Source organism: Corvus kubaryi, unplaced genomic scaffold (assembly GCF_017639235.1).
Source record: "Corvus kubaryi isolate FWS band 111438036 unplaced genomic scaffold, C.kubaryi_AGA036_p1.0 37334, whole genome shotgun sequence".
Lineage (NCBI taxonomy): Eukaryota > Metazoa > Chordata > Aves > Passeriformes > Corvidae > Corvus > Corvus kubaryi.
In genome coordinates, this window is record NW_024581108.1 from 9399761 (window position 1) to 9412188 (window position 12428).

At 38.1% G+C, this 12428-nt stretch overlaps 2 protein-coding genes across 14 annotated transcripts in view; one reads left to right on the forward strand and one right to left on the reverse strand.

Moving 5' to 3' along the window:
- The window catches only part of BCAR3 (BCAR3 adaptor protein, NSP family member), an 87508-nt gene extending 80739 nt beyond the window's left edge, over positions 1-6769 (forward strand). For all 10 annotated transcript variants that reach the window (XM_042030177.1, XM_042030175.1, XM_042030174.1 and 7 more), the window contains 5 exons: positions 219-334; positions 1116-1287; positions 1485-1608; positions 2472-2684; positions 3477-6769. In XM_042030177.1, coding sequence (XP_041886111.1) covers positions 219-334; positions 1116-1287; positions 1485-1608; positions 2472-2684; positions 3477-3664 — 813 coding nt within the window. In that variant the 3' untranslated portion in view covers positions 3665-6769. The remainder of the gene's footprint in view (positions 1-218; positions 335-1115; positions 1288-1484; positions 1609-2471; positions 2685-3476) is intronic.
- Positions 4800-12428, reverse strand: part of FNBP1L (formin binding protein 1 like) — a 58142-nt gene continuing 50513 nt past the window's right edge. For 3 of the 4 annotated variants that reach the window (XM_042030187.1, XM_042030185.1, XM_042030188.1), the window contains 5 exons: positions 10666-10775; positions 9866-9998; positions 9323-9417; positions 8697-8845; positions 4800-8314 (listed from right to left, as the gene is read on the reverse strand). In XM_042030187.1, coding sequence (XP_041886121.1) covers positions 8136-8314; positions 8697-8845; positions 9323-9417; positions 9866-9998; positions 10666-10775 — 666 coding nt within the window. In that variant the 3' untranslated portion in view covers positions 4800-8135. The remainder of the gene's footprint in view (positions 8315-8696; positions 8846-9322; positions 9418-9865; positions 9999-10665; positions 10776-12428) is intronic. The other variant, XM_042030186.1, reaches the window with a different exon arrangement.

Here is a 12428-nt window from a genome sequence, read left to right on the forward strand (position 1 = left end):
CTCTGACAAGGATCAGGCTGAGAGAGCACTACATTTCCTGGAACTTGCATAGTAATCTCTTTCTGGAAGCAGAGGATGGAGTTTGATAAAGCATTTTGGTCACACCTTTTATGTTTTCTGATGGCTGCATCATGTAAAAAAAAAAATTCCTTGGCATTTTTGTATAAGGCACTGAACAGTTAAAGTTTTATTCATGCAGAGTTTTTTGCACTTGACAGGTGGCAAGGATAGTAGAAGTTTCTGAAGAGATGAGGAGGAATATGGGAGGGAACTCTGGTCTTGAACTGATCACCTTGCCTTACGGACATCAGCTGCGCCTTGACCTGATTGAGAGGTAAATGTTCCTGTTCCTCATTTCCAGGGCAGATGGCCAGAAGCTCGGAGCATGGCTGCACTGCCCTTCTCATTTCCTCCAAGAATGCTCTCCTACAAGTTTCCTGAATTCATGTGTACAGTTTATAGGAAGAGATTCCCTAAGGTCATAAAGCAACTGTCATGTGTAGTACAGGGAAAGGCACTGAAAGCAGTCCTTGGAACAGCTGAATGCCATCAGCTCTCCTTTACAAGCTCAAGTAACCTAAAATTCAGGGGACCTATAGTCTATCTGAGGTGTGTGTGGAGGAGACTGAAAGATAGTGTCCTTCTGCAGGTGGGAAGAGGCTAGATGATTTAACAAAGTAAAAAATTATCAGCAAAGCTTTCTGAAAACCCTCTGCACAAGTTAAGGGGGACACTTAAGGTGTTCTGATGTACATTTTCTGCTTCATATTTCAGTAGTTTGATTTCTGAGATTTTTGGGGGGGCATGTCACAGGATTTGAATGTGGAGGACAAAGGGAATTGGGGCAATTTTCCAAAAAGTGTTCATTCATTCATTGCTTGAGCAGAATTTTGTATAGTTAGTAATATCTCAGGAGAAGTTATTAAAACATTAATTTAAGGTCTGTATTTATTCCATATGTCATTATTGGTTTTGGTGCGAAGATGTTGGTAAGACTAAATTTGCTGAGCACACAGAAATACAGAAAGACAGAAATACACCTTTGAACTGATCTTCCTTGAACACATGTAAATTTAGTAATTCGTAATCATTTGCATAAATTGTTTCACTTACAGGCACAATACCATGGCAATAGGAATAGCTGTTGATATCTTGGGTTGCACAGGAAATGTAGAAGATAGAGCAGCAACATTAAACAGGATCATCCAGGTTGCTGTGGAGTTGAAGGAGTCACTAGGGGATTTATATGGATTTTCTGCCATTATGAAAGCACTGGAAATGCCACAGGTAAAAATCTGCTTCGCTTTATGTTCCAAAATGTGGAGTTGTTTGATGGCTTATTTAATTTGAGCAATTTCATCAAGACTAGAGAGGACATCAGAACAGAGTCTTCATGACTATTCTGCGACACTATGACTAGCAGTGTGCTTTTCCTGCGTTTGTTGTGGAGTCCATAATGGGTATTCTCTATTTTGCATGAACAGGTCAGTAGATTAGAACAAACCTGGACTGCTCTAAGACATTGTTATACCCAGACTGCCATTATGTATGAAAAACAGCTGAAACCATCTTGCAAAGCTTTGCACGAAGGACAAGATGCGTGGACTAGTGAGTATGAGTGACACCGGTTTCTATTCCACATTTTAACCCTCCCTGTACTGATTTCCTGCGTGGGGAGATGAGGCAGCTGCTCTTTCCACAGCTGTGCATTGTATGTTAAAATGATTATGTAAACCTGTATAATGCCATAACAAATAGAAGCAAACAGTCTGCCAACCAAACATCAGTATGTGTTTGTGTGCCTGTATCCCTGCAGACTATAACCTTCTTCCCACATCCATACTTCTTCTGTGTCAAGCAGAAACTGACACATTGCCTCAAAGACGGGGAAAAAAACTCTTTACTCACAGTAGAATTGATTCTGGCAGCTTTTGCTTCTTATTTGCTTTGTCTATTGGATCAGAGGAGGAATCCTCAAATAAAAACAATGGGTTTGGTAATTTTTCTGGTCACATTAGGTGCCCCTGTGCCACGATCTTTGCAGCTCTAGTTTCTAAAGGAGTGCAAGGCAGAGAAAATAATTTCTCAGAATATTTCTCCAAGAGAACAGGTAGACAGTGAAAACTTTTTAGCCTCATGGCTATTTTTATTGGAATGACTTGATTTTGAAAATGTTTAATGTCTGTGCTTTTAAAAAAGTGTTTAAAATCTCTCTGGCAGCGTCTAGTAATTTGAAAGAGCCTTGCCCTGTAGCGAATAGTTTTCCAACACTGATTTGTCCTGGTCTTCTTCCCCAGCCAGTTCACTGGAAACTGGTGGGACAGGTATATTTGAGGTAAGGTTTTTGAAGAATATTTGTCTTCCATTTGAAAGATGGAAGACAAAGAGTAGGTTCCAATCAAAAAAATAACACTGCATTTACAATACCTTCTTCAGTTAACAATAATGTCTGATATGTTACTCTATTCCAGAAACTATCAGTGCTCCACAGAACAACATAACAGTGCCATTGCTGATGCCTCTTGTTACCTTGATGGAGCGCCAGGCTGTTGTTTTTGAAGGCATGGAGCTGTGGGAAAGCAGTGACCAAAGTGGTGAAATAATGCTCAGGCACTTGGGCACAGCTCGCCTGATCGCCCAGCATGCGGAGACATTTCGCCTGACAGCAGAGCAGCTGCTGCAAGGTAGGAGAAACTGCTGCACTGAAACATCAGCTGGGGCTTGTGTCCCTGGCCAAGTGCCCCTGGAAGTCAGAGAGAGAAATTCTTCTCCTCTTTGGCAGGAGCTGAGATAGTAACAAATGTCCTGCAGGAAACTCAGTCTGAGGACAACATGAATATTATTTAAAAGCAGACAGAAAATTACTCATCACTACAGCTCTCCAGCAAGCATTTTTGCTAAACATACTCAAAGTTCTCATGACTCAATATGCTGACCCTTCTGGCAACTGAAGTAAAGACTGAGGATAACTTCCTATCTTCTGTACAATCTAAAATTCCTACTGTGATTATTACAACTAAAATACCACCCTAAGATATTCTTTACAATGGTGCAAGTTGCAGCATTGAGATCCTGACCACTTACAGCCAAAAAGCAGTAACTTGTTAATAAAGTGACTTTATTTTTTAAACTTGCAGTGGAAAAGTTAAGAGAGTGGGGAGAAATATAGTAATTTCTGCAGGCAGCATGTATATGTCATTAATTATATTTAAGGCCTGACTATAATGACAATTCTAGCTCATTAGAACTGAGCAAATGATAGCCTGTCCCAGTGTCCTTAGAGCCATTTGTGTGCTACTAGAATGTCAGAGCTGGAAAGGATTTTCTTCACTGTTTTATTAGCTTGTTAAAATCATTGTGCAAAAGGAACCCAGCACACTACAGCTTCTTTGGGGAGAAGACAGTTTAAAAGCCACGTCTACAGAACAAAAAAATTTGCCTGGTGGTGATACTGTGGGATTCTTTTTACTTACTAGGTTTCCAGCCAGATGAAGAGCTGAGTGAAATCTTCAAGACAGAATTTCAAATGAGATTGCTCTGGGGCAGCAAAGGAGCACAAGTTAATCAAAGTGAAAGATATGAGAAATTCAACCGGATCTTAACTGCACTTTCCCGAAAACTGGAACCTCCTCCAGTGAAGCTGGTGGAACAATTAAGTATATAAGACTCTGGAAACACTATTTAAGTGATATACTTGAAATAACCTTAGCATTCTTCTGGCAATTTGATACTGCACAGACTTCTTGCATTTCACAAGATCTTTAGAACTTTTAACTGCACAATGCACACTTGTTTTAAAACTACTGATTGCTAAACAAATTATTTATTTACTGTGTCACCAAGTCATTTACTGATCCCTTTAAACAGTTAGGTTATCCCTTTATTTCCCCAGAGTTGTAATGTTTTAATGATGCCAAGGAGTAAGGGCATTGGCATCTTAATATTAAGATGAAGCAAATAGTGTAAATAAAATGATAGATTAAGTATCTGACATGGCAGAAAAACTGCTGTATAATGTTCTTTTCATGAATATAAAAACACTGTAGATAGAATTGTGAAGTGTATCTTTATGCAAAATAATTTGCATATTTACAGATTGCAGAAACACTGAAAGTTGCAGAAATTATCCTTTATCTGTAACCAGTGGCTCAAACATCACTGTGTCTATGAAACTAGAAAATTAGTTTGTGTATGTGTTGGGACAACTTGCTTATTTTAAGACAGCAACTGTAGTACTTCAGCTTTTGCTGGAGCCTGCACAACAGCTACGCTGCCAGGAATGAATGATGAAATGGCAAGAACAAACAATCCAGATAAGTAAAATGCTTTCAGACATGACTAAATCTGGGTGTATGTGTGCATTAAACTTACTTCTTTCACTGAGGTGAATCACTGTGGTAAGTACTTTTTCTTTTTCCTTGGATAAAGGCGAAGCATGACTCTGTATAATAAAAAAACGTGTTACCACCTTTTATAGGAAATCGGCATGCACAGTGTTTATTATACAGAGTTTTAGCTGCAAATCCCACTTTGTCACATACAGAATTGGTGTATAAGGGTTATCCTCAGAAGTTGTACAAATATTTAAGAACTACAGTCAGAGCTGCATGTGCTTGTTGGCAGTAAGCCTATTTCTGGAGTGAGATGTTACTTAGAGCACTGAAAGTATTGGAGTAGGACAACAAAACCACCACCAGAATCTGTTCCTCCCATCTACAATCACAGCAGAGGTTTCTACCACCAGAAGAAGAAAGTCTGCCTATCAATCTTAACAGAAGACAAAGGGGGAAGCTAATTACTTAGGGCATGAAAAGATTTTTTTATTCCATGAAAATATTCTCAACAGAGAACACTATTTTTAAACAAAGCATTTAACATTTAGGAAATCAACATGTGCACAAAAAAAGGATTAAAAAAATTACTGGAAAATGTCTGATTCTTTAAGACAACTCACGTTCAGAATTTTAGAATAAATGATTTATAAGCTGTGCAAGTACAAATGCTTTTTCCTATGTTTAATAACCCTCATACAAGTTGCACTATCCCTCTTGAAAGCAACCTGCCTCCAAAGGAAGCAAATCCTGGTTTTAGAAAAACGAACAGTAGCATGAAAAGAACATTTAGTCTTTTACCAGGAAGTGTTATTACTGACCTGCAGGCAGACCACAGGCCCTTAACCAGAAAAGACACAGATCACATTTCCTCCTCTTCACAGAATTACAGAATCACAGAATATTCTGGGTTGGAAGGGACCCACAAAGATCATTGAGTTTTCTCAGAAATAAAAAGCACTAGATTTTAAAAAATGAAAAAAAAAAAAAGAGAAAACCAACCCCAATCCCATAAATCCCCCCAAACACCCCAAACCCAAAAAACTACCTAAGTAGTTTTGTCAGTATTGAGTAATGTCACATTATTATATAAATAACCCTGTATACAAGCTCCAAAAATCTAAACTTTAGAGTTTAATAGGCCCCATAGTACACTAGGTCAAGCTGTGTAATAGTGGTATACATAACAAAAGGAATAAACCTCTACACAAGTCACTCAAATTCAGTTTTACTGGTAGTACAGTTCCTAATAACACTGAAATGAAAAAGAATCCAGCACTGCTGCATCCACATATTGCTTCAGACCCCAGAAAAACAGGATGTTTTAATAATTATTCCATAATACACTGCCAAACAGCAGGTGGCTGGGTTGACAAGCTTGTGTTGATGTAAGTATCCCTCCCCCCAACATCTCTAGTCTAATTCTTATCACCCTAATCAATCAGATGTGATGTATTTAGTAATAGAACCACAAATGGGAGGCAAGACAACATAAGCAATAGGGGCACTGCAGACAACTATATTTACACGTATAAACATATCCAAATTTCAATTGTTTACAAGTAAAAGTGCACAAAGATCATTACGAAGTATCACTCAAATGTCAACTGGTCCATACAATGAAACATCACCTGGAATGGACTAGCACTGCAGTAATTGAAATTGGAACTTCATAGTGAAAAACTAAAAGACAGTTTCCATAAAAATCTTTTAAAAAAACACTAACGCCAAATGAAGAGATACACGTTCAATGTATAAAATTCATGGATGCACCATGTATCCAGTAAAGCAGAGCTCTAGAAAACACCTACCGTGGCTACCTCAGCAGCTGCAGCACTGTGAAAAGAGCTGAGACACAAAGCCCTTTGTGGGATACTGTAAGTGGTAGTGTTGGCAAACAACAGATTTAGGCACTCGAGTTTAAGGCAGCATTTGAATGGCAAGTGGTTGACTTCTGAAAACAGTCATTAGCTTGCAGTGGTGAATCCTCTGGTTGTGCTCCAGGCTGTCAGTGCTCACAACAGGTTACCGAAGGGCTGAAGATGGACCACAGTTCTAGGAGTTTGTCTTGATTGCATTGTAGGCTAGAGCTGAGATGCATTATTTCCCCAAATTAACAAAATACCTTATGGTCTCTTATCAGTTATGCCAAACATCTGGAATGTAATGATGGTTGCAGTGGTATTGTTATAGCAGCATACATGGATACTGGGATGAAACTCTAGTGCTGAAGATATTTAAAGAAAATGATTTGTTACAAAATAAGACAAGCAATGGTGGCAAAGTGTTACAGAGAACATGCCTGACTGTCCTAGGCATGCAGGAGGAGGTTAACGGCGAGCATGGAGGTGGTACAGGCAGACTGATAACTGACACAGGGTTCTAAATGACTGCCAATAAAAGTGAGTTGGAAAAGAGAGTAATTAAGAAAATCAAAACACAGCACAAGCTAAAATATAGTTTGTGCACCTGGGAAAACCTAGGACAATGAAAATAAAGCAATTTTAGGAGCAGTAGCCTTTTTACTCTGGTAATGGAACTCTATTTTCCTGCACAAATTGAAGATTTTGTAATACATCCTTACCTATATATGGAGATGCTAAGATGTTAGTGACTACTAAATGTATGTCTGCATGCATTCATGCAACTAGCTTTTCCCTTGGGCCTCCCAGTCTAGTACCCCTCCCTTCCCCACCCCCACCCCCCCAGCAGCTGCATGTAACCTCCTTCAAGATCTCGCCCATTTTCTCAGAAACCCGCTTCAGGAACCTGCAGTCCAAGAGGAAAAAGAAAAGAACAAAGTTACTGAAGGCCTTTAGAAGACAGAGAAGCGTGCTCAGTTCTAACAGGCCATTCTCAGTGGCTATACATTAGCCTTGTACTTAATTCCACAAACTCTCATTAGAAATATGAAATTAGCTTTTTTTTTCCCCCAGTAATCAAGTTGTGCAATGCAGTTTCCAATCCTCAGTGATTTAACAGTGAGGAGAATTACTGCACATTTAAGACATTGTCTTCAAACTAAACACAATACAATTCAAAGACACAGCTTACAGGCACAGATTAAGAATATAAAATCATTCCCTTATCAGGAGCAGAGAGAGTTTTCAGTAAGACATCAAGCATTACATGTGATCTCTTTTTGTTTGTTCAAGGTATCTAGAGTTAAAACAATGACATCATGTCCAATACAGAACATTCTACATTACAAGTACTGAAAAGGAAGGAGATAGGCAGGTCAGTGGACTTTCTGTCCTTCTTAATCATAATGTTTTTTCCTGAGTACTTTTGTTGAACTTTCAGAATCAGAAAACATTTTCCCGTTTAAGAAGTGAAAGCTGCCAAGTATTTGCTAAGGAAGGAAATTAATAATTTTCAGTAACTGAGTTCAGCTAGTTATTAGAGGAAAAAGATCTCTGTTTTAAGAATATAGTTTAAGTCATAAAAGTGGGAATAGTAAATCTTACAGATCTTTAAAACTTAAGTATTTTTTCAGTTCTCTATAAAAACTAAGTATTCCACAGAACAAGGAGGAATCCTGGTCTTTTTCAGTTCAATAGCTTAATTGGATTTAGTGCTTTGTAAAGCAGGAAAGCAGAAGACATTGGTCAAAATTACAGACCAGTGTAAGATGCATAATTTAATGTGGTCATCTCTGAAAAGAACTATAGCTAACTCCCCATGCAAACAACAGAGATCATTGCTGACTTCTGATACTGTCATTCTTTCCACGAGCCTGTGTAACTTACAATTTTTCCACTATTTTCCCTGGGGAATGTACAACTGAGAGCTGCCAGTTTACCATTAGATATAGGTTACTGCACCTTTGCTGTTTTTCTCTAGCGTTACATCTATATATGATGTTGGCACATAGCCTTCCTCTCCATTATGTCTTCGAGCTCTTGTCCACCCATCTCCTTTGTCCTCCTCAATAATGTACAAAATTTCCCCTTCTTTCATTGCTAGAGTGCCTTCATTATGACCTGGGAAAAACAAGAGGCAAAGCAGTTTCACCATTAAGACAGAATTTCAAGTCATCTTTTTCCCAAGGCATAGTTTCCAAATTATATATAAACAGGAAGAACAAAAAATCTGTGCAAGAGAACATATGGCCAAACAGACTTACAGAAAAAACACCTCGTCCCAATTTGTAAGGCTGAATATTTTTCAATAGCTAATATTTATCTTAAAACAGCAGAAGTACTGCTCATGAATTAAAGTAATTTATAAAGTATCTTCACTGATCTTTTAAGCAATTAGTTACTCAAACAGGTAATTTGCTTTAAATCATTTTACCTGTCTTCTTTATAACAAATCATCCATGCCTTACAGTCAAAGAATCTCAGTGCATATTGTTAACCTTACCATCAAACGGATATATTGCCTTGCAATGTCCTATAGCTGGTAATGGATCATCATCTTCAAACTCATCATCAAACTCATTGGAATGAGCATGTTGCTGTGGTGGGCCACGAACTTCCTGGTTGGCATCATCCGTGTAACTCCCTTCAGGGCTATAATGCAATGATTGGAGCATGAGGACTCTGAGGAGTCCTTAGTTCTAAAACTCAGAACATCCATGCATCACAGAAGGGGCAGGTCATGGACATTGTTCTCGAATTCCTGTTAGCAGTTTTTGTATTACTGTCAGAAAAAACTCATCTAGCAAAAGCTTAGACTGAATTCTGCTACAAAACCAAATTTGACTTACCTGTCTCCACAGAACATGGAAAACTAGTGAGCCTTATGCAAAGGAATAAGGCAGTTTTAAAAGGCACTGCTATTTAATGAGCAGGTGTTTCTATTAGACTATTTTTATATGTTACCAGAATGGCATGAAGTGACCTCTAGAAGTCAGAACCAGTTAAGATTTTCCTTGAGAAGGACATACACTTTGGGAGGATAAGTAACACCCATCACTGCTGTTAATCATCAGAGAACTGTACAGACTCTAGCACAGGATATGAAAGCAGTAGAGACAGAATAGTGACCTCTCTCGGCCCTGGGTGACAAGATGGTTGATGTCGCTGCTGTGCCGCCTGTCACTTCTGGCTGCTACTTTACCTTCAACTTCAGAGAGCCAGGCCTTGGGGAAAAAAGGCAAATACTGGTGTCAAAGAAAACTTGATGCTAAACCAGCACATTTAACAAATGCATTTAACTGCATACAGTTCACAACCACACAGACTGCAGTCAGATGTCAAGTCTCATAATTACTTCACACAAAGCATGAACCTATCCTTTATGCTTAGCCTACACTCCATATTAGTGTTGAGGAAAGAAAAAATCTATAATTACATGTGAATTTCAGAATAAGTGAATAATAATATATTCTTCTGAACAGTTTACACCTTTAATAATCCTTATTCTAGCTAGATGAACACACTTGAAAATACAGCACCCCACAAAAAATTGTATCAGGAGCACTTTCTTAAATCAAGTAGTTTTTCTGGGTGCTGTATTTAAAATCTGTAAGGCAAAGTACAATTGTACCAATCATTGACATTTTCCAAGGAACTGTTTTAGAATCTAACCTCATTCTTGTGTATTTCCATCCGAAGACGGTCCATGTTGCTCATAGTCTCAGTTAATTTTGGTTGCAAACTGCTTGGATCACCCATCTGCGGATTTTTTTCATAAACATCCTTCATCTTGATGAGGGCATCTCTAAAAACATACAAAACACAACAATAATTACTATACCAGTATTGATTCATTAAAGCTAAAATAACGTGTATGAGATCCTGAACTGTGATTAGATACCAAGCACAGCAATGAGGAATTACTGGTCTTCACACCATGCCTAAATCCTTCTCCCACTCTGTCCTCTTAGCACTCTGCCTTCCTTTCTTGTGTTGTCCACAGGTACACAAGGACACCAGCTGCTGACTCTTATCTATCCAGTACTGTTTCCCATACTGTTTGTTATATTTCCTAAATATATTAAATAACAATAAAAAATAACATAATTTTTAAAACATTTAAAAATAAAATAATTAAATAACAATTTCCTAAATATTAGTCATGTTCTGTTCTTAAAGCACAAAGTTGCAGCTGTCTTGCTCAACAGACCCACACATTTTTTTAATGTGTGATTTTAGAGCCAATGTTCCCTATGCAGTATTAGAATCAAAATGAGTATTACAGCAAAGCAAAAGGAAGCAATGCTAACAGAACCTATATACAACAAACTATGAATTTAAAAATGCTTTTCAATAGCCTGGCCTAGTGCATTGTCTCCTAGCTCTTGAGCACTGTTGGCTTAGGTAGAAGACGTCAAAAGAACCAGAGAGAAAACCATGACAGAAGTCCAAAAAAAAAAAAATGCACTCACTTTTGGTCTGTTTCCTTCTGTAGTTCTCTGTTAAGTTCATCGATTCTCTGCTGCAGTTTCTTGCGTCTTTGTTCTGGAGGAAGATGGCTGAAGTCTTCTAGTGCAGGGCCCTGCAAGCAGAAATACTATGAAACAAGCTGCATGCACAGGTCTGGGCAGCTGAACTGACATACCCACACATGGACAGTGTTCACTGGAAGCAGGATGGACCTTCTTAAAAACTCTACTTGACAGACAGCTCTACAAAAGACCGCACAGAATAAATGCATGTTCTTGCTGCCAGTGTAGTCATTCAGTCAAAGGGCTTTCTGCCTTCTGTAGCAGTTGGCTCACAGAGGTAATTCAAAATTTCTAGACTTTATTTTTCTGAAGTCATGTACCTCTTACATCCACTGCACTTAAAGAAGATTTAGAAAGGACAATTATTTGAGTCAGAACAAAAATCTAAGATGTGTATATAATAATGAGATGTGTATATATGTATAAAATTGTTTCTTTCTCTGGAGTGTGTTCTGCGGTCATTTGGATGGTATCAAAAGGAAAATACTATATTTTGGATCTTCATTCCAAAGCACTATTACAGTGCTCTTCCAGAACTTCAGCAATCCTAGAAAACATACTAAAACTTTAAAACTTCTGATGGATTTTACCTCAAGTAAAACTAGTTCACAGAGCATTAGAAAAAGCCTTTGTAATAGCAAAATTTTTACTTAAATTTGTTTATCTGACTCAAAACTTGCTCAAATATTCCAAGTCACCTTGCTTACAAAAAAAAAACCCACCCCAACAACCAAAGAACTTCAGGGAAGGAAAAAAAACCTTTTACTTCCGAAACCTTTAAAAAAATTCCAATCCAGCCAATTTAAGACCACCTATTGTTATGAACCCAAACCTGCAAACTTGATTGCAAACTTGTGCAAAGATTATGATAAGCAGGATAGAAGGGCCTGGGTATAAAATGCATGGGAAGAGATTTTAATGCATCTTGCAACTTTGTTGTGAAAACTCTTCCTCTCAGGGTGACAGACACTGACAGTGTTAACAAGGAAATATGGTACATGTCTTAATCACAAAAGGTTGGGGTTTTTTGTGTTCCCAGTTGCCTAAGGAAGTTGGTTTTAACACAAGAAACCCACCTGCCATTACAGTAACCTTCTATGGTGGCAAACCAAACTGGCCAGCACTTCTTTTGTCAAGAAGAAAGTTTACAGAAACTTGACTGTTGAGATTTTGACACAAGCCTTGAGCTCAGGTGCCAAGTTTCCAATATCCCCCCCAAAGAACTTCTTACCCCCCTCAACTTCTTTTGCACTTGTAAAATCACTCTCACTGCTTTTTAAGAAGGGAATACAAGACATCCTAGAAGAAGGAAAATCGAGATATGATGTTTCCAAAATAAAACAAGTGTTTCTTTCTGGAGGAAGAAGAATACACACTGTGTATACTCTCCAAGTCCAGAAATGCAAAATGACATAAACTTCCTGTTCCCTTCAGAAGGAGTCATCCAAGAAAACAACTGTTAAGTGTAATACACTACAAAGAAGCAAAAATACAATCACGTCCTCTCTATCATTCTTCCTTACAGTTTAAACCAGAGTATCCTCTAAGATGAATCAGAAGAACAGAGGTCTTTTTGTGAATTTTTACTGATTTACTCTGCAAAACAATATTGATTAAGGTGTGGTTTTATTTAATGTAACAGCTTCCTATATTTCTAAGCATAAAGGTTCTTCCCTGCAAATTTTTCTTCCAATTCAAAGGAG